A 21,813-nucleotide genomic window follows, 5' to 3' on the forward strand; every position below is an offset into this window, starting at 1 on the left:
TCGTAGACAAAAAATTATGAGGTCATTCTTATTAAAATTTTTGATCACTACTCTCAGGCATGAGCTTATTTACTGATTACATTCTTCTATGTATATGAACTAAAACATGAACATAAGCAGCTTTCAATCATGCGATCAATAGGAATCTAGGAATGTCCTACAAATGTACAAATTTCAGCTGTTTGTATAATTTTGAAAAAGCAAACAAAATTCTGAATTGAAGACGAGACATATAGTATGTATTAAAAAAGGTCACAAAAGCTTTAAGCAAGTATAAAAGAGTGGCAATTTCTGTAAAGGTTTACGAATTCCTTTAGAGCCATTGAGTTTTGCTGGGCTAGAGATTCTTATAGAAATCGTGGATATTCACAGTTCGATTAAGTTCATACTCAGAACATATGCACATACCATACATAAGTATATGAAATACCAAAAAAGGAATTTTTTAATAAAAATATTTTAGACCCACTAAATGGCGCTGTGGTCGATATATTCCGAAAAATCGTATTTATAGTTCAATTCGGTTCATACTGGAAATATATAATTAATGTCTAAAAATAAATGTTTTTGGGAAAAATAGGAATAGAAGTTCGGGTTTATAGTAAGATTTATTTAAAACATGCAGTATGTCGCATTTACCTAATAGGAAATATTTTGGGGAAAAATATACAATTCAATTGATACATACCGCTCGGTTGCTGCAAGAGTGTCAACATTTTAAAAAACAAAATAGCGAGAAAAACGACCTCAAAGTTTACAATCCACAATGCCAAGTAAAGACATATTGTTATATAATGAAGAAATTGATATCGTCTTAAATTTTTTTATATAGCACAAAAGAGCTTGTGGTAATGTAAAAGTGTTGTAAGGTACTGTATGTGCATGTGTAAGTATGAAAACGTAAAATAATAAAACGTCTAAATCGATTTTCAAAATTTAAAATGCAGTAACTAATTGGCCAGGCAGGAATCTATTTGAATCTAATTGGGTTTTAGGATGGTTTTGCAACTTATAGACTACAAGATGTTGTTTTTCATGCGATTTGGTGGTTTGGATGTCAAAGTGATGTTTTTTGTTTTTGCTGCTACAGTCTGACTGAAATCGAAAAATACACGTAAATTTTGTTGTTGCCTAGAGATTCCATCCTGGTATTAAAATTCGTTACTGCCGTATTTCTCTAAGCTCTTGGCCAAAAGTTGGGCAAACATGTTGCATACAACAAGGCGAAATATAAAAAATTCTTCAGGTATCGAATCATTACCAACGTAAAGATGCAACAAAAATATTTGTAATGCTAAATAATTGCTACTGCTCTAATGCTAATTAATAACTTGGGCTTAATGCCCAATACGTTAAGGCCATTAATGCAAATTGATACTGCCTTCTATCTAACTTATTGGTAAATATGTTGCACTTTCAATGTTAACATGTTTGGTTTAATCGTTAAATTGTTATTCCGCCAATAAGAAATTAAAAACAAACATGTTATACAATAAATCTTTGGTTTCTCCCATTACAATTCACTTTTTGATGGCAAATATTCTTTTAACATGAAATTAGACATTTCTAGGAGAATAGATCTGGCAGCACTAACTATCTTACGTAGAAATGGCGCGAGTCTCAACATCCAATAAGAATCCAAGGTCAATAAGAGCTCCCGGCGTAGATGGTGGCGCGACTTTTGAGAGCGAATGAGCAGCGAGCGCGTTTTCATGGATATAGCCGGCGAGTACTGACAATACGAACAATACTAACAAAAGAAATACACACACGTTGTAAACACTGAGAAAGTGCAATACACAATTAGATGTTTAGGCGCGGGGGTGGTGCGACGGGGCGGTGGTCACGGTTGGCACATTATTGCAAGTAGAAAACATATTGTTTTTCTGTTGCTTTAAATGGAATTTCCAGCGAAGCGCGATGTAAATAAATGTCAACTCTCCTATGCAGTGCCGGTTAAAAGTTAAGAAAATATGAGAAAGAAATTAAACGAATCTCTAATCAAGAAGTACGATGTTGTTTGTCTCTGGTGTTGTACTCGGAAGGAAGGCGGATGCACCGTAATTGTTTATCGATTATATGATGAATTGGTGAAGAATGCGTTTCTACTCACCGATTTCCATTTCGCCTTTGTCTACGTCACCGTTATGTCAAGCTTTGCTGTTCACGTTCCCCAAGTTATTGAATATATATGTAGGTAGATAATTAACTGTTATCCAGTGCACCAGGCCCACTTATTAAGAGTTCAGGTGTACTGAAATTACTGCTGACTGCAAAGGGGGTCAGGGCAGATGTCGTTGCCGAGAAAGTTTGTTGTAGCTTTAAACACCTGTGTTCGATTTTGCTAGCACTGTTTTAATGTTATTATTATTGATTAACATTAAAACTGCTGCGTTGTTTGCTTTCTTTGCACTCAATCTGTCAATATCACCGAATGAACCACTTCAACAACTTTCTTACTGCCAAACTTTGTTGCGAGATTGCCAGTGATGCCACTGTACAAAATGTCGCGATTGGTAAGCTTTTGTAAATGTATCATACCACGCAATTACAAACTCAACAGGCCAGTTTACTTTGCGAATAATTGCGTTTAAATAAATATGTATGGAGGTATGGTCGTTTCGCATACTTTTGATCAGATTCTTATAGAAAATTAAATATATTAATAAGAAATTAGGCAGTTTTGTAAAGGCAGGTGGCAGTATTTGAACCTTCTACTTCTTCTTTTCCTCATCGGCTGATTTTTGACTTGTTTGTTTTGTTTGATCGCAAATGCCAGTGTTATTAATGACCTTGATGATGTAAGTTTTAAAAGAGATTATTGCGATATTAATTTAAAAAAATTGAAAAAGATATGAAAACGGAAAATTGTAATAAAACCCATTATCTACGTCTTTTAATTACAACTGGTACTTATAAGTAAATAATTTATTTTTTTGCAAGAAGAAATAGTAATAACAAATACTCTTGCAATGTAAAGAAAGCAATTGCAGTGAGTCGACATCCCTAGAGATGGGACAAAAGTTCGTAATTTAAATAAACTAATATAACCATGGCGGCCGCCGTAGCCGAATGGGTTGGTGCGTGATACCATTCGGAATTCACAGAGAGAACGTAGGTTCGAATCTCGGCGAAACACCAAAACTAAGAAAAACATTTTTCTAATAGTGGTCGCCCCTCGGCAGGCAATGGCAAAACCTCCGAGTGTATTTCTGCCATGAAAAAGCTCCTCATAAAAATATCTGCCGTTCGGAGTCGGCTTGAAACTGTAGGTCCCTCCATTTGTGGAACAACATCAAAATGCACGCCACAAATAGGAGGAGGAGCTCGGTCAAATACCCAAAAAGGGTATACGTGCCAATTATATATATATGTAATATAACCTGTATCTAATAACTATTCGAAGAGTAAGTAATGAAATGTTTATATAGATTTCATTTGATTATTGTATTTTAGAAGCGCCCCCTATCGGTATTTTTTTATTGAGTATTATAGTTTTTGTTTCTTTTACAACTGACTGCTAACAAGTGATCAGCTGTTTCCTTTGTTTAGAAAGTGAGACGAAGAAGAAAAATCACATGTATATTGTATTTTGCTCGTGAATGAATATTATTTTATTTTTACAAAGCCGTAGTTATTTATCATGACGGAGTATATTTGCCGACCAACGAAACGTATCAAGCTAAATGAAAGCCCCAAGTGGTATGCTTACGCTATACTGACCGATGAATATGCAAAAGAGCCTCCCCTTGTGAAGGTTTATTTAAGTAAATTGGAAAATAAGCGCCAGATATCGAGAGTAATGCAAGAGCTAAGCAAACTTCTACCCGTGGAACAAATGAAACTCCAACATTTGAAACGTGTACGCCAACAGGATATTCTCTTGTTTAAAATGAATGATTTAAACGGTCAAACCGTCACTGAATATTTAGTATCTGTAGGATTAAGTGCCGAAATTGTTGAACTTTTGTGCAAAAATATACACGAAACTGATGTTTTTGCTTCCGCGCCTATGTTACGTTGGCAATATGAGTTGGCACAACTGCGTTGGCCGTGTAAATTTCATCCAGACAAGTATATGGAGTCATTGAACGAGGGGAGTATATTTAGTGAAAAACAGCGAAATTTTCACACGAAAATACTGTATTTATTAAATGAGATTTCAAGTGAGTTGGAGAATAACAAGCCCTGTGGCATTTGCATAGATCCACGCACGAATGCAGTTGTTGCTTTGGCAACCAGCAGAACCACTATCAGTCCGTTAATGCATTGTCCAACGGTTTTGATAGACTTCGTAGCACGGTCGCAAGGCGGCGGCGCCTGGCAAAAGGAATTTTTACACGAGTTTCAAAATGTTGATGAAAATTTATTTAACAAAAACAAAATAAATCCCAGTATGAGTGGAATTCCTAGCCATTATTTACATTTTATAAGGGCAGATAAACGATTCGAAGACATAAAAATTGGTGCAGAACCACCTAGATCAAAAACAATGATTGAATCGGCGGATCAAACTGCACTAAGTAGTGTAGGTAACTTGGAAAAATATGGTCCATATTTATGCACTGGGTATGAGATGTTTTTAAGTCAGGAGCCATGCCTGATGTGTGCAATGGCGCTCGTACACAGTCGAGTCCGAAGGGTGTATTTCCAAAAACGTTCTAAAAACGGTGCACTGGTAAGTCGACTGAAGTTGCACTCCGTCAAGGAATTAAATCATCACTACGAAGTATTTGAATGTAAAGAAATATGTAGTTGATAGTTTATAGCATATTTAGGTATATTAACGTGCTGTTTTTGTATTTTAGCTGAAAAACTATGTAAGAATAAGGTAAGGTTTATGTAAATAAATGCTACTTAATTTGTATTCAATATTTTTGTACTCTGTCTGGCAGGCGATGATATCAAACCAAGTAAGTGACAATCAGCTTCTAAAATAGTCAAATCCTTTTCCGAACCCAAAAATTTCGTTGACAACTCTAAATCTTTGATGCGTAGTCTTACACGCGCACCACGTACGTAGTCTCTGTAATAATCAAGAGTTAGAAGTTCCTAGGCCAATTACTATATTCCTATACTTACTCTCCACCGCGCACTGGTCTCGTGCATACACAATGAAATTTCCAACCAAAATCAATATATAAATCATCACCAACTACGTGAAAAATTTTGCCACTCACAACCTTGCCTTCAGGATCGCCTAGCTATAATATATAGAAAAATTCAAGCTTGAGAAGAGAGACTACGGTTGTGTAGTTATCGCTCACATCAATGAATTTTGATTTTCGCAGCAATGACGCGAATGTTTCTGTATCAGGAACTTCTTCTGGCTTATTGGTAGTCGCTTCTGTGTGTTTGTCAAACGCCAGGGCGAAGCCACTTTTAACAATTGTATTGGTTGCAGTTGCTTCTGCATTTGCACTTGGTTCGTCGCTCGACGTCTTATTTGTACATAACTCGCGCACTGCATGTGTTTTGTGTATGCTGCTTGTTAATCGGGCCAAAAAATGTGGCTTTGGCGAGCGTGTAAGCGTCACTGAACTTATTTTATACAAGAGCGACATTAAGGAAAATTATTAGATTAAAAACTTGATCAGAATGTATTTTAGGTTATAGGATATTATGTCAAACGATAATATTCAATATTTGTATATCAGCTGTTTGGGTTGCAAAAGAGTAAAGTGTGTTTAGTACCTTTTCGACAACAAAAAATTATTAAAAGTATTTAATTCACATTCGAGCAGAAATATCGATATCGATAACTGTAGTGTGACTGCTGATAATGGCAAACTGTGTTGATATTTCTGTCCAGTAAAGTTCCAGTCCAAATTGTTGGAATTTACTTTGAAAAAAAAAAAAAAATTTCGCGAAGTTCATAGAGCACTTATGGCATCATCGGTCCTTATTTCTTTTTAAACGAGGAAGGAGCTGCCGTCACGATGAATGTCTAGCGCTATCCAGCTATACTTTTGTTTCCAATAATTTATCGGCTTAACATCGACGGAATTTGGTTCCAAAAAGATGACGCAACTTGCCATACGCGCGCTTAACGCTTGATTTGTTCCAATATTCAAGCCCCCATTGACGCCATACGGCTAAAGTTGTTGGAAAACGTCGTCGAAAATTGGACTGATCGAATGGACTCGTAGTCCCAGAGGGCATATGTCGGATAACATAATCAAAAAATAAATGCCATGAAATTATCTACCACATTATATTAAACAAGTTAATTCCAACAATATTTCTGTTTTGTATTATCATTTTAAGTTCTCGCCTTCTTGAAAGACGATATTTCTGCGACTCCGTTTAGTAAACCGTGTTTTTTGTTTAACATCCACTCTGATGTTTCACTACACTGGTTGCTTCCTATCAGCTGACTATCTATGGTTTGTCATTTATTTAGTTTCTCTTCCTTATCAAGCATTGCAATCGGTGCACGTTTTCTTGCTGGTATCCTTTGAACCACTTTGAACTATAGTTTTTCGCGGCCATTGTGTAATTTTTTTACGTTCGCATTAATTAAATTCAAATATGATCGAACAACAGAGACAGCGCATTGAACGTGCGGTTACAGAGATGGTGGATGATATGGACAAAACTCATTTACGTAAAATGCAGGTAAGCGGCAGAATTAACGTTTAAGGGCACAAAATGTTTGTTATTTTTATACCCGATACATTTGTAGACAGACATGCATTTATGTGCTGCTAAATGCTGCCAGGATATGAATGCTAGCATTGACAGTGTTCAGAGATGTGTGGACAGATGCTCGGCACCACTGACACGGGCACAAAATTATGTTCAGCATGAGTTGGGTGAATTTCAGGGGCGCCTCCAACGCTGTGTTATGGTGAGGAAATCACTTCGATGCTTTTTTAAATGTTATTTCGTTTTTAAACGTTTCTTTTTTTTTCTAAGCAATGTAATGATGATGTCAAGGTAAAAATGCCGGCTAATCCCTCGGAAGCGGAAATTGCCAAATATACTGACCAATTTGAACGATGCGCTATTCAGTGTGTGGACAAGCATGTTGGTCTTATTCCTACCATGATGAAAACAATAAAATCCGTTTTGGCGAAAGGTCCAGATACCATTCCTCAAGTTTAAAAGCCAACAAATATAAGCACATCTCTTAGTGGAGAGATAGATTCATCATACAGATAAATGCTCTAGCCAGAAAAAAAAGTATGAGCACTCATTTTGTATCTAAGTTATTTAAAACTTTTAAAAGTTTTTGCATAAATAAGATCGCACATCAGCAACAACTGTTTTGTTTGTTAGAAAGAATTGGGAGGAGTAATAAAAAAAGCATTTAAAATTTTATATACATTTATATTTTGGGGAAATTTTTTTGGGAAGCTAAACTTTACAATTTAAATGTAGCTTTTCGTCTGCTAATGTCAGACAAAGAAGTGTTTAGGAATTCCAATCAACCTGAAGTCCAGCACTTACTCGTAAATGATAGAGCAACAACGTCAACGCGTAGAACGCGCTATTTCCAACATGATCAATGAAATGTATTCAAGTCATTTACGTAAAATGCAGGTTAGTAGGCAGTGCGCAGTTTTTCGTAATTTTTATTGATCAAGTAAATTGACTATCCTAGTCCGAAATGCATATGTGTGCATCTAAATGTTGTGATGATCAACGTGGTACTTTGGACTCCGTGCAGTCTTGCATTGAGGGGTGTGCAGTTCCGCTTACTAAAGCCCAAGATTACTTGCAGCATGAGTTGGGCCAATTTCAAGGGCGCTTGCAGAATTGTGTGATGGTATGCCTTAAATTATATAATTTTTATTTTTCAAACGGTAAATTGTCATACCTAGAAATGCAGCGAAGATGCTCGACAGAGGATGTCACCGAGTCCCGGGACTGTAGAGCTATCAAAATACCAGTATCAATTTGAAAATTGCACTGTGTCCTGCGTTGACAGACACATTGGACTCATACCAACTATGATGAAGACCATTAAGGCTGTATTGGAGAAAGGTCCTAACGCTATACCTCAGGTGTAGAATATCGCAATACTTTGGAGTGATGTTTTTAAATTGCGCGAAGAATAAAAACATAAATATTTCGCAATCGTTTTTGTTTAAACTATTAAATGAGAATTGGGAAAGATGGAAATTATAACTGAACGTGTCGTTGTATTAAATGGGAATTGACTTAAGCACTGTTTACAATGTCGCTTTGGAGTCTAAACACGATTCTACAAACTTTGTTGTTAAATATCATAGCACAAAGTACTCCCAAAATGCTTTGTGCTATTATATTACAATTTTTCTAGAGCTGAAGGATTCGCTGAGCCACCGCGGAAAGATTATACTGGTATATTGACTGGTTTCTTTTACATTCATCTATGCTATTAATCCGTAATATATTAAACTCGTAATCGTTACAGCCATTGCACTGCGCATTTGAAATATTATAAAATTAAGAAATTGTTTATTTTGAAAAAAGCAATAAGGAAATTATACGAAAATGATATTAGCGACAATGAAAAATGTATTAAATTTTAACTCAGACTAAAGGCGAAAAAACGTTAACATACATTCATAAAGAGCTAATATTATTCCAAAGTACGACGTTTCTTTTCCGTTTCCTCTTCTTCATATTGTTCACGCAGGTCTTCAAGTTGATTTTCATAATGCCGTTTCAGCGAAGCAATCTAAAAAGATAATGAAATATTTTTAAAATATTTTTTTTGTATTGGCTATTTTGTATACCTTTAGGTCGTGCAAACGCTGCTGCAATTCCCGCTCTTGCTTTAAGCTTTGTTCATGGTCTCTTTCTTTCTCAGCCAGTTTCTTTTGAAATGATTCAACCAATTCTTTGCGCAAATTTCTTTCTTGTTCGATTAACCGATAATGGAGTTCTGAATTTAAACGCTCCACTTCGCTGCGTAGACTGAAAACAAGTGCGTTAGTTAAGTAAAGTTAAAATTCAGTGAGTTTGAATCACTTACAATATCACTTCTTCTGCATAAGATTTAGCTTTTTCAACCACAAACGAGTAGCGTGATTTGTTCACAGCTTTCGCAGGTTGTTTGAAAGTAATGTTCTTGGCTATTGCGGAAAAGCGGAGTACATTCATGTTTTCCTCATAAAAGGTATCAGTTGGCGTAACATTTACGATCATTGTGAGCTTTTCTTTGCCTAGTAAGGCCGCTTGCAATAACATTGTCAGCTTGGATTCACGTACCGGGATTACTTGACCTTTCGTCTTCATCTTTTTATTATTATTCGCTGCATCCAGACACCGACCAAGTGTCATAAGTGAAGTATTGATACCTTTGGCCTCTGTAAGGCGGAATCCAATGTTCCGCGTTTTATTCAAACGTTCAGAGCCCGCTAGGTCGCAGAATTTACAAGAGGTCTGTAAATGGAACATTTTTATAAAGCGTAATTTGAGACGGGCCTACATCTTTTACGTAAATTACTTACATCAACGACTACGCCAGAGCTGTAGTATTTAATTACGTCTATAAAAAATATACAATGCGAACGACTAGAGTTGGCGTTAATACTAGTAGATGCGTATGAAACGCGTTGTAAGCCCCATTGAAGTAATTTCAAGGTTTCTGCTGATGACTTTACATAGACTGTGGTCAGGCCTGGTATGAAAACCTTGCCGTCATTTATAACAATTTTAAGGCCTTTGCGTTGCTGAGCCGTCATTTGCTGACTTGTTTTTGTCTGTGTTGGCGGTGGTGCCAGCAGATCAAACACCAATTCGTTGTATATCTCCACGAAGGATATCCAAATAAATACAGACACTTCTTCTTGCTCCATAGTTTTAAAATCATGTTCTGTTTCTATGGTTTTTTCGAGCAGTTCGTAGTCTGCATTCAGTCCTGCACAACAATCCAGCAATGTCTGCCGTATGCTTTCTTCGCGAGCTAGAGCGTCATCGGCTAGTATGCAGGGATTTGCTTTTTCTAACTTCATTGCAGGTTGTGGATATATATTGGATGCGTTCATTCGAAACACATTTTCTACTGCACGCGGTACTATTCCTGGATTACTTGGAGTACCTATTCAAAATATGTCTTCAAAAGTTTTTTTGTAAAATATAACAAATCTTTACTTACCTAGCAATGTGAATGTTTTACCCGATCCTGACGTTCCATATGTAAGCACTGTAAAGTTATCTGTGCTTTCAATGCGAGGAGCGATACATATCCTATATACTTCATCTTGTTTCACGGTGCTGTCAAATACCGATGAAAAGCTGTAATGCTGTTCCATTTTATTCTTATTGTTGCTTGTAGATGTAGTATCATTAGAAGGCCCGGCAATAAGAACATTACCCGCTTCAGAAATTGTATATGATGAAGAAATATGTGGTACGGGTCTTAAACGTAAATAAACTAACGCGGCATTCGAATCTGTGCAAAGTTCACTGCTCGCTTCACATAGCGGGGTGGATAGATCTTCGTAAGATGATGAAATGTCGGCGTCGCTATTCAATTCTGCCTGACCTTCCTCCGTTATTTCATGAAAGAGTCGCACTTGCCGTTCGGGTCGCGGTCGAGAACATCGATCAACAGACGGGTCGCGTGCTCGCAAAAACGATGGACGTACCTCTTCAACAAGCGTGCCATAATCCGATGATGAGCTGGACATTATATTTGCTAAGTATACAAATCACCTCCGGTAGATCGCGCATATAACTGTATTCCAAAAGAAAATTGTGAAAATATTTCTGACACAAATTGGCGCGGATTGAAAATACAAAATTAATATCAAGCAGCTAGTAAAATTCAAAATTGAAGGATTCAACAGAGTGACCCATATTCAAAATAATTAAATAATAAAACAACCAAAAACGTCTTACTCTTCTTTGATAGCTATTCACAATAGCGGAATGAATCGAGTGAAATTTTAGAAAAAACTGGTATTGATGGTTTGGTTTGTAATTGCTCAAATATATATAATACTTCTAAAATATATGAAAAAATTCATGGATTGTAGTACGGAAAGAATTGAAGTCAGTAACAGCAAATATTTTCCACATAATTGATGAATTTTTTAATTGCTCTTATTATGCATCGAAGCAACTGTTTCGCAACATTTCCATCACTAAAAAATAATAAATTGGTATAGTAGATGTGTAAAATTTTCTTAACATAGTAAACAAGTTTTCCAACATACAACTTTTCTAGTTATTGGCACAGGCACCTTAAAAGCTGTCTACATGAGGCGGCTTTTCATTAAATGTATGTAATATATGTATATATGGTAACGCAAAATTAATCACTGAAGATATTATATGTTTTGCAAATGTCTTCGTACATGTTCCCGTACAAAATGTAAACAGTGTATCAGTTTATGTTGATCGTCAGTCGTGTGTGAATTACTATCAAGCTTTCCTCAACCCCCGCAATGAAGTTGATGATTTGTGTCGAAAAAAAGCTTTGAGCCATTCAAAATTTTTATTACAAACGTCGCTTTGTTTACATTCTGGACTATTGTTGAAAGTGAAATCGTAGTAAGTGGCTTTGTTTACGATTTCATTAGTATAATGATACGTCTTTCTCTAATAAAACGTCTCTCTATAATTCCTCTAAGTTCGATCACTTTTCCGACTTTTATTTAACTGTACTGTGTTAAGTAATTTTCAACAAAAAATAAAATTCAGTAACATATTTGTAAATTCCAATTTTTTTTAATATTCTGCACAATTCTTAAAACGTAATTTAAATCAGCAACTGTTTTACCGCGAAGATCAAAGAGTATAATTGACGGCTACTGGATTTCGATTCCGATTATTGGCAGAAATGATCTCTTCTTCCTTGTTGGTGCAATAAATGTCTGAGCTATTTTTGCCGAGCTCCTTTCTTTCATGTGCTAAGCGACACTAATTGGAAATCTCAAATCCTTTTCCATTTGGTCCATCCAAAACCCCTTCAGACCCGGTGCGGTTGTGGCCATTCATACGATATGACCCAGTCAGCGGATCTTAATTCGCTCGATTAAGTCTATGCCTGTGTACAGCTCATACAGCTCATCGCCTTGGATATTCGTCATTGCCAATGTGCAAATGTTATTTCTCCCGAATAATCCAAGGGCCGTCCCATTAGATTTTGCTATCGTCCAAGTTCTGCGCTATAAGATAGAACGGACATTATGATAGACTTATAGAGTGCGATTTTCGTTCGGCTGGTTTTCAAGGCGAATCCATCTTGGTAAGGCGCGAATTAGCTGTATTTTTGTGTGATGACATTGGATATCTTGTTTTGACCTAGTCCACCTCCAGACCCACTCGCCTCGCTTCTCCATCCATATAGGAAAAGACAGAACTAATCACGTCGTTGTTAAGGTGGATGATGTCGATACCTTCGCCTGTAACTGCACGCACTTGTAGAATATTGTGCCAGCTTGATTAAGTTATGCAGCTCTTGCTATCTTCTTCAGCATAGGGTTAAAGTCGCCTTTGGTATCAAACGGATCGGAGAAGTGCATCTCAATTCTAATGGAGGTGGTAAAACTGCACAGCACAATTTTGGAGGGGTTTTGATATCGACAAAGATGTGGTGCGTGTCAAGTCTCGTCTCGTCTTATTATCTTCCTTTTTTTTATATAGAGAAGAACCTCGATAGCTCGTAGCTCAAGGGACCAACAAAATATGGTACTACGTAAAAAATAGAAATTTTCATTACCTTTAATTTGATTTGATTAACGGATTCCCAGATTTTATAAATTTTTATGATCTATCCTGTTTTCTTTAATCAAAAACAGTTATTTGGCTATATCTCGTGGACTACACGACAGAAAAAATATGTGGATTTTCGGACCGATTATACTGTACATACCTTTTTGCGGTTTTTTATACATACTTTATACTGCGTTTTGTAAAAGTTATTAGTTTTAGTACGGTGGGACTACCATTCGGAATTCACAGAGAGAACGTAGGTTCGAATCTCGGTGAAACACAAAATTAAGAAAAAAACATTTTTCTAATAGCGGTCGCCCCTCGGTAGGCAATGGCAAACCTCCGAGTGTATTTCTACCATGAAAAAGCTCCTCATAAAAATATCTGCCGTTCGGAGTCGGCTTGAAACTGTAGGGCCCTCCAGTTGTGGAACAACATCAAAACGCGCGCCACAAATAGGAGGAGGGTGTACGCGCCAATTATATATATGTATACCTATATAGTTGTTGAGTTAATTCCTTTTAATTTTTTTACAATCGGTCTTGTTCAATATCTTACACAAGAAGTTAATTTTTATGTAGAATAAAGTGTAAAAAGCCGCTAGCAAAATAAAGAAAAAATTGTTTTTAAATCAATTCGACTTTTAAGTCGCTTAAAACCTACACTTGTTTTTCTAATATATCCAAATATTTTCTAAAAATTCAGGTTAAAAATAAATAAATAATTGGCGTGTACACTTTTGTTAGCTGTTTGGCCGATCTCCTCATATTTGTGGAGTGCGTCTTGATGTTGTCCCACAAAAATTCAAATTAAACAGTTCAAAATTTAGATCCACAGTTTTTTGCAAAGTTCGAAAGTCTCATTTATATGGTTTTAGTTACAGAATGAACAATGTTAACAAAAAAAAAACAATTCTCATCAGAAAAATAATTAGATTATCATGCACTCAGTTATGATCGCCACTGTATGTAATTGGCGCTTATACCTTTCAAGATCCTCCTCCAATTCGTTGTCTTGTCAGATTTTTCATGTTAGAAATACACTCGGAGGTTTGCCATTGCCTACCGAGGTGCGGTCGCTATTAGAAAATACTTTTTCTATCATTTTGGTGTTTCATGCTCACAGCGAGATTCGAGCCTGGACATTGCCGAACGATAGTCATACACAAATCCATTCGGTTTAGGGGGCCACAGATGCTACCTGTTTCAAAGTAAATAAAGGTAAATGATTTATTTGTAATTGTGATTTATTCATAAAAACCGAGACCGAGTTATGTCAGCGAGAGCAATTAATTTAATTTAATTGTTCCAAAGATTAAAAATATATCTAATATTTTATTTCAATTACTTAATTACTCGCTGAAAAGTTCAGTTTTTATCCACTATTATTATTGCTTTTACTTGCATTGAGGTAGGAATGTGAGCGAATTAAAAAGCGACACTATTATTTCGGTCGTAAGAGAAGATTGTGCGTTTTGCGGATCAGGCAACAGATAAAATTTTTCAAACTACTTGCTTCTTTTATTAAAGAATTTACAAAGATTGCAGAATATTAAAAAATTAAAAATAAAAATGAAACAAGCGTATAGTGTTCAACAATTTATAGGGGATCTTGCAGCCATGGTGTATCTCTCGATAATCACAGTAGTATACATATTCTGTTGGATCGTAACTATTTCTGTGATCGTAAGTTTATTAGGCTAAATATATTACTTCTGTTTGTTTGCTCAAACACTTATTTTCAGTTTTACGGCAGTTTCTTTTGGAAGTCGTTGATCATATTTTACATTTTGTATATTCATATATCAAGTTCCAAACACTTTTTTACCATTCAAGGAAATGGGTAAGTGAGAATAGGAATTAGTTGTTTACTTTTTTGTAAATACTACGTCAATATTATATAATATTATGTGTATGTGTATATTTTCAACTAAACGCTTGCCACACAGCCTTAGATTTGCGCGCAGTAATTGGTTTTGGAAACATCTTCGCCACTACTTTCCTGTTGAGTTGGTGAAAACAACAAATCTACCTTCAAATAAACACTATATATTCGCAAACTTTCCACATGGAGTTCTCACGTTAGTATCAGCGCACAGGTTTATACAGGGTTCCGCACTCGAAGTGTAACCAATTAAAAAGGCCACAAATTTTGTTTGGAAAATTTCTTTTGTTAAAAATGTGTAAAAATAATACAAAATTAAGAATCAATTTACTTTTGATCGATATGACCACCTTTTGCCTTGACTATGCCCTTCAGACCGTCCAGAAACGAATCGCCAGCTGCCCGAATGTGACTTGCAGGCATTTTGGCCCACTCGCGGACAATAGCTTTTTTCAGCGTCTCGAGATTGGTGAATCTTTTAGTTTGGACCTTTGTCCACGAGCTTTGTGAGACGGTGCCGAGTCCTGTTGAAATGTCCATGGTCTGCCACAGAAATCTTTGTGTGCCTACGGCTTCAAAGCAACCTCCAGAATACTTGCCCGATAATATTTCGCATTAACCTTGACGCCAGGCTCGATGAAAACGATTGGAGAGCGCCCATCTGCGGTTACAGCGGCCCAAACCATTACATGTGGCGGGTGCTGCCTCCTGGTGGCCAATCGATGACTCAAATTCTCGGTCTAATAAACCCTATCGTTTTGGGAGTTTAGGAATTAATTCGAAAAATTTTCTCGTCAGAAAACACAATGTTCGGAAATTGACCGCCTTCGTCCAAGCGAAGCAACTCCTTCGCTCTCTCAAGTCTGACTTGTTGCTGCTTTGGTGTGAGATCATGCGCCTTTTGAATCTTGTAAGGCTTGACTTTGAGATCATTTTTAATTTTTTGATTGGCATTTCGTCGGAGACTTCGCCCAAGTCGCTGATGCCCGTCCATCAGCTGCGCGAGCGGTGTAAAGTTGGTTACACTTCGAGTGCCGGACCCTGTACTATTGCTTTTACAACAATTTTTGTATATTCTACATACCCACATACGTATGTATATATATGTATTTTAATTTTATAGCTATGGATGCTCTGTTAACGTAACATTTGATATTGATAATTGGCTCACGCTTTTCCCCGGTATTCGACCCAAACAAACTATTTTGAATTCGACTTATGTAACACCATTCTTTCACGAGTATATGCGGCTTTGCGGTTTCGTTTCCGTGTCTGAAAAATCATTAATGTATCATTTAACCAGCCGCTGGCAGGGCGATGGTTTTATGTCCAATGGTATCTTCATTATGGTTGGAGGTGCACAAGAGGCGTTGGATTCGCGTCCAGGCAAATATGAGCTGACATTTTTGAAACGTAAAGGATTTGTTCGTGTGGCGATTAAAAGTGGGTACGTAAATAATAATTGCAAGCAAATCTATCTATTTTTTTTACAAATAGATTATTCTTCAAATTCTACAAAATGGTGATAGTGCATTAGGCAGCATCAATTGCTTCTCTCGGTTTCCTCTATTTGAAAGTACGAAACTTACATGAAATAAGCAAGATGAGTTTTAGTACTTTCCACTTCTCGATTTCTAGAGTTCTGAACTTTCGTTACCTAGGATAAGTGTGGTTATAGTGCCAGCCGCCGAAAGGACTGATGTACTCAGGCCAAGAGTAGAGGCCTATTATAGTGAAATAGGGTTGAGTAGGAAATATGTTGTATGACAGATCCATCTAAAGATAAATCTCTTACTTAGTCAAAACTGTGGCATTGTAAACACTATATATATATATAACTGGTGCGTACACCCTTTCTGAGGGTTTGGCCGAGCTCCTCCTCCCATTTGTGGTGTGCGTCTTGATGTTGGAGGGACCTACAGTTTCAAACCGACTCCGAACGGTATTTATATATTCATAGATATTATATTATATAAGGCCGCCGTAGCCGAATGGGTTGGTGCGCGTCTACCATTCGGAATTCACAGAGATAACGTAGGATCGAATCTCGGTGAAACACCAAAATGAAACATTTTTCTAATAGCGGTCGCCCCTCGGCAGGCAATGGCAAACCTCCGAGTGTACTTCTGCCATGAAACAGCTCCTCATAAAAATATCTGCCGTTCAGAATCGACTTAAAACTGTAGGTCCCTCCATTTGTGGAACAACATCAAGACGCACACCCAAATAGGAGGAGGAGCTCGGCCAAACACCCAAAAGGGTGTACGCGCCAATTATACATACATAGGTATACATGTACTTATTTTCCATGTACAATTTAATAACAATTTTACGCATTTCTAATGGTAAATCCGCACTTCGTCCCATTTTGCCACTTTCAATCGAGATATTACGCGCAACTGAATATGAATCAGCGAGAAAAACTAAAAAAAAACTTATATTATTTCGTTTTCAGCAATACTCGTATTAGTAAAAACGCAAACGAACGTGGGGTTTGTTTGCGGCAATTCATCGGGAATGTAACATTCTTACACTGACTCAAAAAAATATATTCCCACAGCAAATATTTTGCGCAAAGCTAAAGTTTTTGACGTACTACGCAGGGTGTACGAATAAATTGTGTGACCACTGTATATATTTTTATTTACATATTTCTTACACATAATTATTAAGAGTCTCCAAATATTTTCAGCGCTTCCATCGTTCCGTGCTTCACTTTTGGTGAAGTGGACAGTTTTGATCGGTGGGATGGTAAATGGGCTTTGCGTTGGCAGTTGCTGGTTAAACGTTTGTCTGGTATATCGATAACGTTAATCAAAGGACGTGGTGGCTTTCCAATACCTTTCAAGCGGCGAATTGTTCAAGTGGGTAAGTATGAAAATTGTTCTGCAACACTTCTAAATGAGTAGAGGTAGGCAGAGAATTAAATTCTGCTCAAAAGTTATAAGATATCTTATTAATGACCACACTGATATTTCATAATCAAGATATTTTTGAAGTGAAAACTTCTTTAGAATCGTTGGGAGTGATTTGAGAAAAAGTGAAACGAAAAAAGCGACACTCTTGGCTACGAATATTACATATACACGTAGCGACGAACTAAATAACTTTTAGGCCAGCGCCGACAGCATGGCGCGATAGCCGAGCGGCTAGCAATGTGAGCTTCCGATCCAAAATCCTTGGTTCGAATCACAAGAAAAAAATTTTTTTTATACAGTTATTTTATTTTTTTATTTTATGATATGTTTATGAGGAGCTTTTTTTCATAGCAGAAATACACTCGGTGTTTTGCCATTGCCTGCTGAGGGGTGAGCGCTATTAGAAAAATAGTTTTCCTTAATTTTGGTGTTTTCACCGAGATTCGAACTGACATTCTCTCTGTGAATTCTGAATAGTAGTCACGCACCAACCCATTCGGCTACGGCGTTTGTTTAATTTTACTGATGCAAAAATGAGGAAAAATATATGAATAAAGTTTGCTTACTGTTTACACATTTTCCAAAGGTGACGGAGAACCAAAAAAAAAAGTCGATTTTCAAACAAATACGAGTGCATATGTGTAATTGTGTTAGAGTTTCGGTCACGCCCCAGCAAAACCTGCGTGCATATGTGTTTGTAACATTCAATAAAATGTAATTGTGTTAGAGTTTCGGTCACGCAGGTTTTGCTGGGGACGCTCATAATAGCAACCGCGTGTGTATTTTTATATTCGTAAATATTTTCATTTTTAAATATTTACCGCAATTATGCCGAAAAATAATGCAGAAAAGTGTCGTGAATATCGACAGAAAAAAAAATCAATAAATAGCATCACGGAATTCATTCACGAAAATTTAATAAAGTATACACCAGAAGTATCGCGGATACTTAGAAAAGATTACAATAAAGTTCCAATGATTTTAAGTGGCGATTTTAACGTAAATTTTGCATTGGACACAGCGGTTCCTTTAATTGACGTTCTCAATACAACATTCAATTTAAAAATGTGTAACAATCGCACTGAATCGACAACACGATCAAAAACAACCATTGACGCGGTATTTCAAAGACATGTCGACAACATCGAAACCAAAGCATTTGTATCATATTTTAGCTATCATAAGCCACTCGTATCATTTGTTGAAATTGAAAACATTGAGGATGAATAATAATAAAATGAAGAAAATAAAATATGAACTTTATAGCAATATTATAATGAACCTATAATTATCTTGCTCCTAATGCTGCTTTCGTCTTATTCTCTCTCAGTTTGTTTTACGGAAGGTTTCACTTCTATCGCGTCTAACCGTTAGACTGGTGTTTTTTTTTTTAAATATATCTCGACCATCCACATTCCCGCGGCCAATACGAGAAGTTGAGTAATTTGCTGGCAAAAGTGCCAGAATGAGTGAAAAGAAATTTATAAATTGAAGTAAAATAAATTGTGATATGCATTTATTAAAATTAAATGTGAGTACTAACTACAAGGTCTAAAAAAAGAATAATAAACATCTTTTTAAAATGCTATAAAATATGTCAACAATTATCAAACAAAATCAATCTGAATTTCATTGAAAAAGTCGGTGGACTAATCAGAACTTATTTTAGGTGGTTGGCAACACTAACTACGATAAAGTTGGAATTACTAATAGCATTTTTCCCGAATTCGTGATGAGAGTTCCGCTCACGGCGGAGGTTCGTTCGAAATACATGGAAGGGCTTTTTTTCAAAGTGATTTTTTCTGGTTTCGTGTATCTGTTAGTTGTTAGTTAGTTAATATAACGCCTGATATAAAGAAAGTTAACTTTTTGAACGCCATATTATCTACATACTTGAAATCTAGGCAGATTATGACGTTCTGTACAACCCTTTATTTATGACATTCTGTACTTAACCCTTTCAGATCCATGGTTAAAGCAGTTGAAACAATTTTAAAATTTTCGGTGCATTACTTTTTTTATAGGCCTAAAATATAATTATACTCTAAATTTGGGGCTGGAATTTAGAACAATGTATATTTTGGAATTTCTGGCAAACTATAATGTTTTTTTTAATGAAGCTTGGTGGAGATGTTAGTGAGGTGTTAAGGAACACTCTTTATAACTTTAAATTATTCGGGAAATAATAATTTTTTAATTATTTACATTCAAAATGCCCTCGGGAACTTCACTATAATTTGCCACATTACACTCTATATTTTTTAACATTTCACTAAAATTCACCAAATATACACTCACACGCGTGTTTTTACCGATTTTTATGCTAATATTCTAATTATATCTATTAAAATTAAATGAAAATTCATTTGCCTATGCAATCACATTCCAATTTTAAGCGCGAATAAGAAGAAGATTGGAATGCCAACAGTATGGTGTTGCCGGATGCCTGCAAACGAAAACAAAAATTAAGTACTTGAGTTTAGTGTTAATGATGGGAATGGGGGTTATTGTGCCTGCTTACTACATACACGCATATGACGTTTTAATTTTGGGTTCAATGGTTTTAACACGGAAAGGAGTTTTACGCAAAAATACTGTGCATTGCGTAGCCGGAGTTGGACTGATGAGGGTTATTTTTTTGAAACGCGGCCAAAGGCCGCCCACGCGAAAAGGAGTTCTACGCAAAAATACCGTGGATTGCGTAGCCGGAGTTGGACTGATGAGGGTTATTTTTTTGAAACGCGGCCAAAGGCCGCCCACGCGAAAAGGAGTTCTACGCAAAAATACTGTGGATTGCGTAGCCGGAGTTGGACTGATGAGGGTTATTTTTTTGAAGCGAGGCCGAAGGCCGCCCACGAGATAAGGAGTTCTACGCAAAAATACTGTGTTAATTAATTTAATTTAATTTTAATTACTTTATTATTTTTTGTGATACGCTTAATATCATTGTTTTTAAGTTTAAATAAGTTGTATGTTTTTATTTTCCAAATTATTTCTCAACTTTAAATTACACCAAAAAATACTGCAGTTTTACAATGAACCTTCCACTGAACATCCCTGCGTGCGAACTTTGTTTTCATTTCAGGTGTATGGCAACACCAACTTTTCGCTAAATTAGAGAACTTTAACATTAAATTACTTAAACACTATAAGCCTCCGGCAGGTTCTATTTTCAGTTTTAAGATGGGGATACACCCCTCTATCACCCCCTTTTTACCGTATTTTCCAAAGCTATATACATTATACTAAAGTTTTTCCAAATTTGGTCTTTCATAATTTTCGGGTAAAAAGTAATTTTAAATTTAATGTTTTTCTTTCAATTCCATAACAAGTAATTTTTATGAATTCAAAGAAATTGTAAATATAATTGCAAGGCTGGAAGTCCATTCACGAATGTGAAATGTGGAATTTTCGGCGTTCTCAAATTCCTCAAATTTGACCTGATTTCCTAGCAAAGTAAATTAAAGACAAATAGTTGGGAGGAATCAGCTAATCAGACCTTGATGAAAACAAAATTGTCATCTACATCTATCAGACGGTTAACCAACCTCCTCTAAATTCAAGAATTGACCAAACGTTGAGAAAACTGATTTGATTGTTAACTGCATGAATTAATACAGCGTTGAAAAAAAATTGTTTAACGGTGGAAATAGTTTTATTTAATTTTAATTATCAATAAGGCATGGTAAATAAAAAATAATGGAACAGTTTTCCATTTAGGTTTTCTTTACGGAATCATTTATAAAAAGTAAGTGTAAAGTATAGAAAAGCGTTGAAAAGTGAAACAATTATTATCCGCCGAGAAAGATAGTATGTCGACTCCATGAAAATATCTGTTTTTGTCAAAAAGTATTTACGTTTTACTCTGCTTTTTCACAAACTTGTACAAAAGTAAGCTTATTTCTAAATGTCATAAAATCATAGGCAATTTTTTTTGCGTTTAATTTTTGCTAAATATATATTTAATGGATTAATACAGTTTAAATTATTTTGTAATATTTAAAAATAAAATTAAATAAAGGGTAGAGACACTTCTTTACTTCTTTACCAGTTTTTTTATTCTAAATTTTAAACATATTTTTGCAGTTGGCGCACCGATCGAAGTGCAGCAAGATGACAGCCCACGGCCCGAATATGTGGACGAAATCCATCAAAAAGTCGTTGAAGGTGTGAGGAATTTATTTGAATCTCACAAAATGCGGTACATAGATGATTATGAAAATACAAAACTTATAATTAAATAAATGAATACTACTAATAATGAAGTGATAATTTACTAAAGGATGAGCTTCTTTACTTAACATACATAGATATATGTATATATATATGTAAATGATTTAATGACATCCTTCAACAC

At 35.9% G+C, this 21,813-nt stretch overlaps 7 protein-coding genes across 10 annotated transcripts in view; 4 read left to right on the forward strand and 3 right to left on the reverse strand.

Moving 5' to 3' along the window:
* The window catches only part of LOC128867368 (acetyl-CoA carboxylase), a 37,507-nt gene extending 34,964 nt beyond the window's left edge, over window positions 1-2,543 (reverse strand). Inside the window, exon 1 of one of the 2 annotated variants that reach the window (XM_054108523.1) lies at window positions 2,114-2,543. In XM_054108523.1, the coding sequence (XP_053964498.1) occupies window positions 2,114-2,123 (10 nt within the window). In that variant the 5' untranslated portion in view covers window positions 2,124-2,543. Of the gene's footprint in view, window positions 1-1,602; window positions 2,041-2,113 lie in introns of those variants that run through there. The other variant, XM_054108521.1, reaches the window with a different exon arrangement.
* A 991-nt stretch (window positions 2,544-3,534) lies between these two features.
* LOC128865761 (probable inactive tRNA-specific adenosine deaminase-like protein 3) lies at window positions 3,535-4,759 on the forward strand. The gene has a single exon (XM_054106083.1). The coding sequence runs from the start codon at window positions 3,644-3,646 to the stop codon at window positions 4,757-4,759; it is 1,116 nt and encodes a 371-aa protein (XP_053962058.1). The 5' UTR covers window positions 3,535-3,643.
* On the reverse strand, window positions 4,346-5,666 carry LOC128865762 (28S ribosomal protein S28, mitochondrial). 2 transcript variants are annotated; one of them, XM_054106085.1, is made up of 4 exons: window positions 5,268-5,666; window positions 5,083-5,204; window positions 4,884-5,026; window positions 4,346-4,816 (listed from the first exon to the last, which is right to left on the reverse strand). In XM_054106085.1, exons 1-4 carry the CDS (start codon window positions 5,562-5,564, stop codon window positions 4,764-4,766), a joined length of 615 nt encoding a protein of 204 aa, XP_053962060.1. In that variant the 5' UTR covers window positions 5,565-5,666; the 3' UTR covers window positions 4,346-4,763. The 2 variants fall into 2 exon arrangements, with proteins under 2 accessions (XP_053962060.1, XP_053962061.1); XM_054106086.1 differs by having other exon boundaries at window positions 4,346-5,026; window positions 5,268-5,665.
* A 727-nt stretch (window positions 5,667-6,393) lies between these two features.
* LOC128866573 (protein FAM136A-like) lies at window positions 6,394-7,323 on the forward strand. The gene is made up of 3 exons (XM_054107410.1): window positions 6,394-6,618; window positions 6,686-6,850; window positions 6,919-7,323. Exons 1-3 carry the CDS (start codon window positions 6,532-6,534, stop codon window positions 7,105-7,107), a joined length of 441 nt encoding a protein of 146 aa, XP_053963385.1. The 5' UTR covers window positions 6,394-6,531; the 3' UTR covers window positions 7,108-7,323.
* A 106-nt stretch (window positions 7,324-7,429) lies between these two features.
* On the forward strand, window positions 7,430-8,082 carry LOC128866574 (protein FAM136A-like). The gene is made up of 3 exons (XM_054107411.1): window positions 7,430-7,545; window positions 7,607-7,771; window positions 7,827-8,082. Exons 1-3 carry the CDS (start codon window positions 7,459-7,461, stop codon window positions 8,013-8,015), a joined length of 441 nt encoding a protein of 146 aa, XP_053963386.1. The 5' UTR covers window positions 7,430-7,458; the 3' UTR covers window positions 8,016-8,082.
* Window positions 8,083-8,423: 341 nt separating this feature from the next.
* On the reverse strand, window positions 8,424-10,756 carry LOC128866570 (kinesin-like protein subito). Its single transcript, XM_054107407.1, has 5 exons — window positions 10,091-10,756; window positions 9,444-10,033; window positions 8,966-9,375; window positions 8,727-8,907; window positions 8,424-8,668 (listed from the first exon to the last, which is right to left on the reverse strand). The coding sequence occupies exons 1-5, from the start codon at window positions 10,623-10,625 to the stop codon at window positions 8,570-8,572; spliced, it is 1,815 nt and encodes a 604-aa protein (XP_053963382.1). The 5' UTR covers window positions 10,626-10,756; the 3' UTR covers window positions 8,424-8,569.
* Window positions 10,757-10,807: 51 nt separating this feature from the next.
* LOC128866571 (2-acylglycerol O-acyltransferase 2-like) lies at window positions 10,808-21,713 on the forward strand. Of its 2 annotated transcripts, none has more exons than XM_054107409.1 (7): window positions 10,808-10,896; window positions 14,260-14,339; window positions 14,399-14,496; window positions 14,603-14,734; window positions 15,662-15,985; window positions 17,231-17,406; window positions 21,543-21,713. In XM_054107409.1, exons 2-7 carry the CDS (start codon window positions 14,274-14,276, stop codon window positions 21,698-21,700), a joined length of 954 nt encoding a protein of 317 aa, XP_053963384.1. In that variant the 5' UTR covers window positions 10,808-10,896; window positions 14,260-14,273; the 3' UTR covers window positions 21,701-21,713. The 2 variants fall into 2 exon arrangements, with proteins under 2 accessions (XP_053963384.1, XP_053963383.1); XM_054107408.1 differs by having other exon boundaries at window positions 10,829-10,910; window positions 14,184-14,339.
* Window positions 21,714-21,813: the final 100 nt, after the last annotated feature.

This window comes from Anastrepha ludens, chromosome 6 (assembly GCF_028408465.1).
Source record: "Anastrepha ludens isolate Willacy chromosome 6, idAnaLude1.1, whole genome shotgun sequence".
NCBI lineage: Eukaryota > Metazoa > Arthropoda > Insecta > Diptera > Tephritidae > Anastrepha > Anastrepha ludens.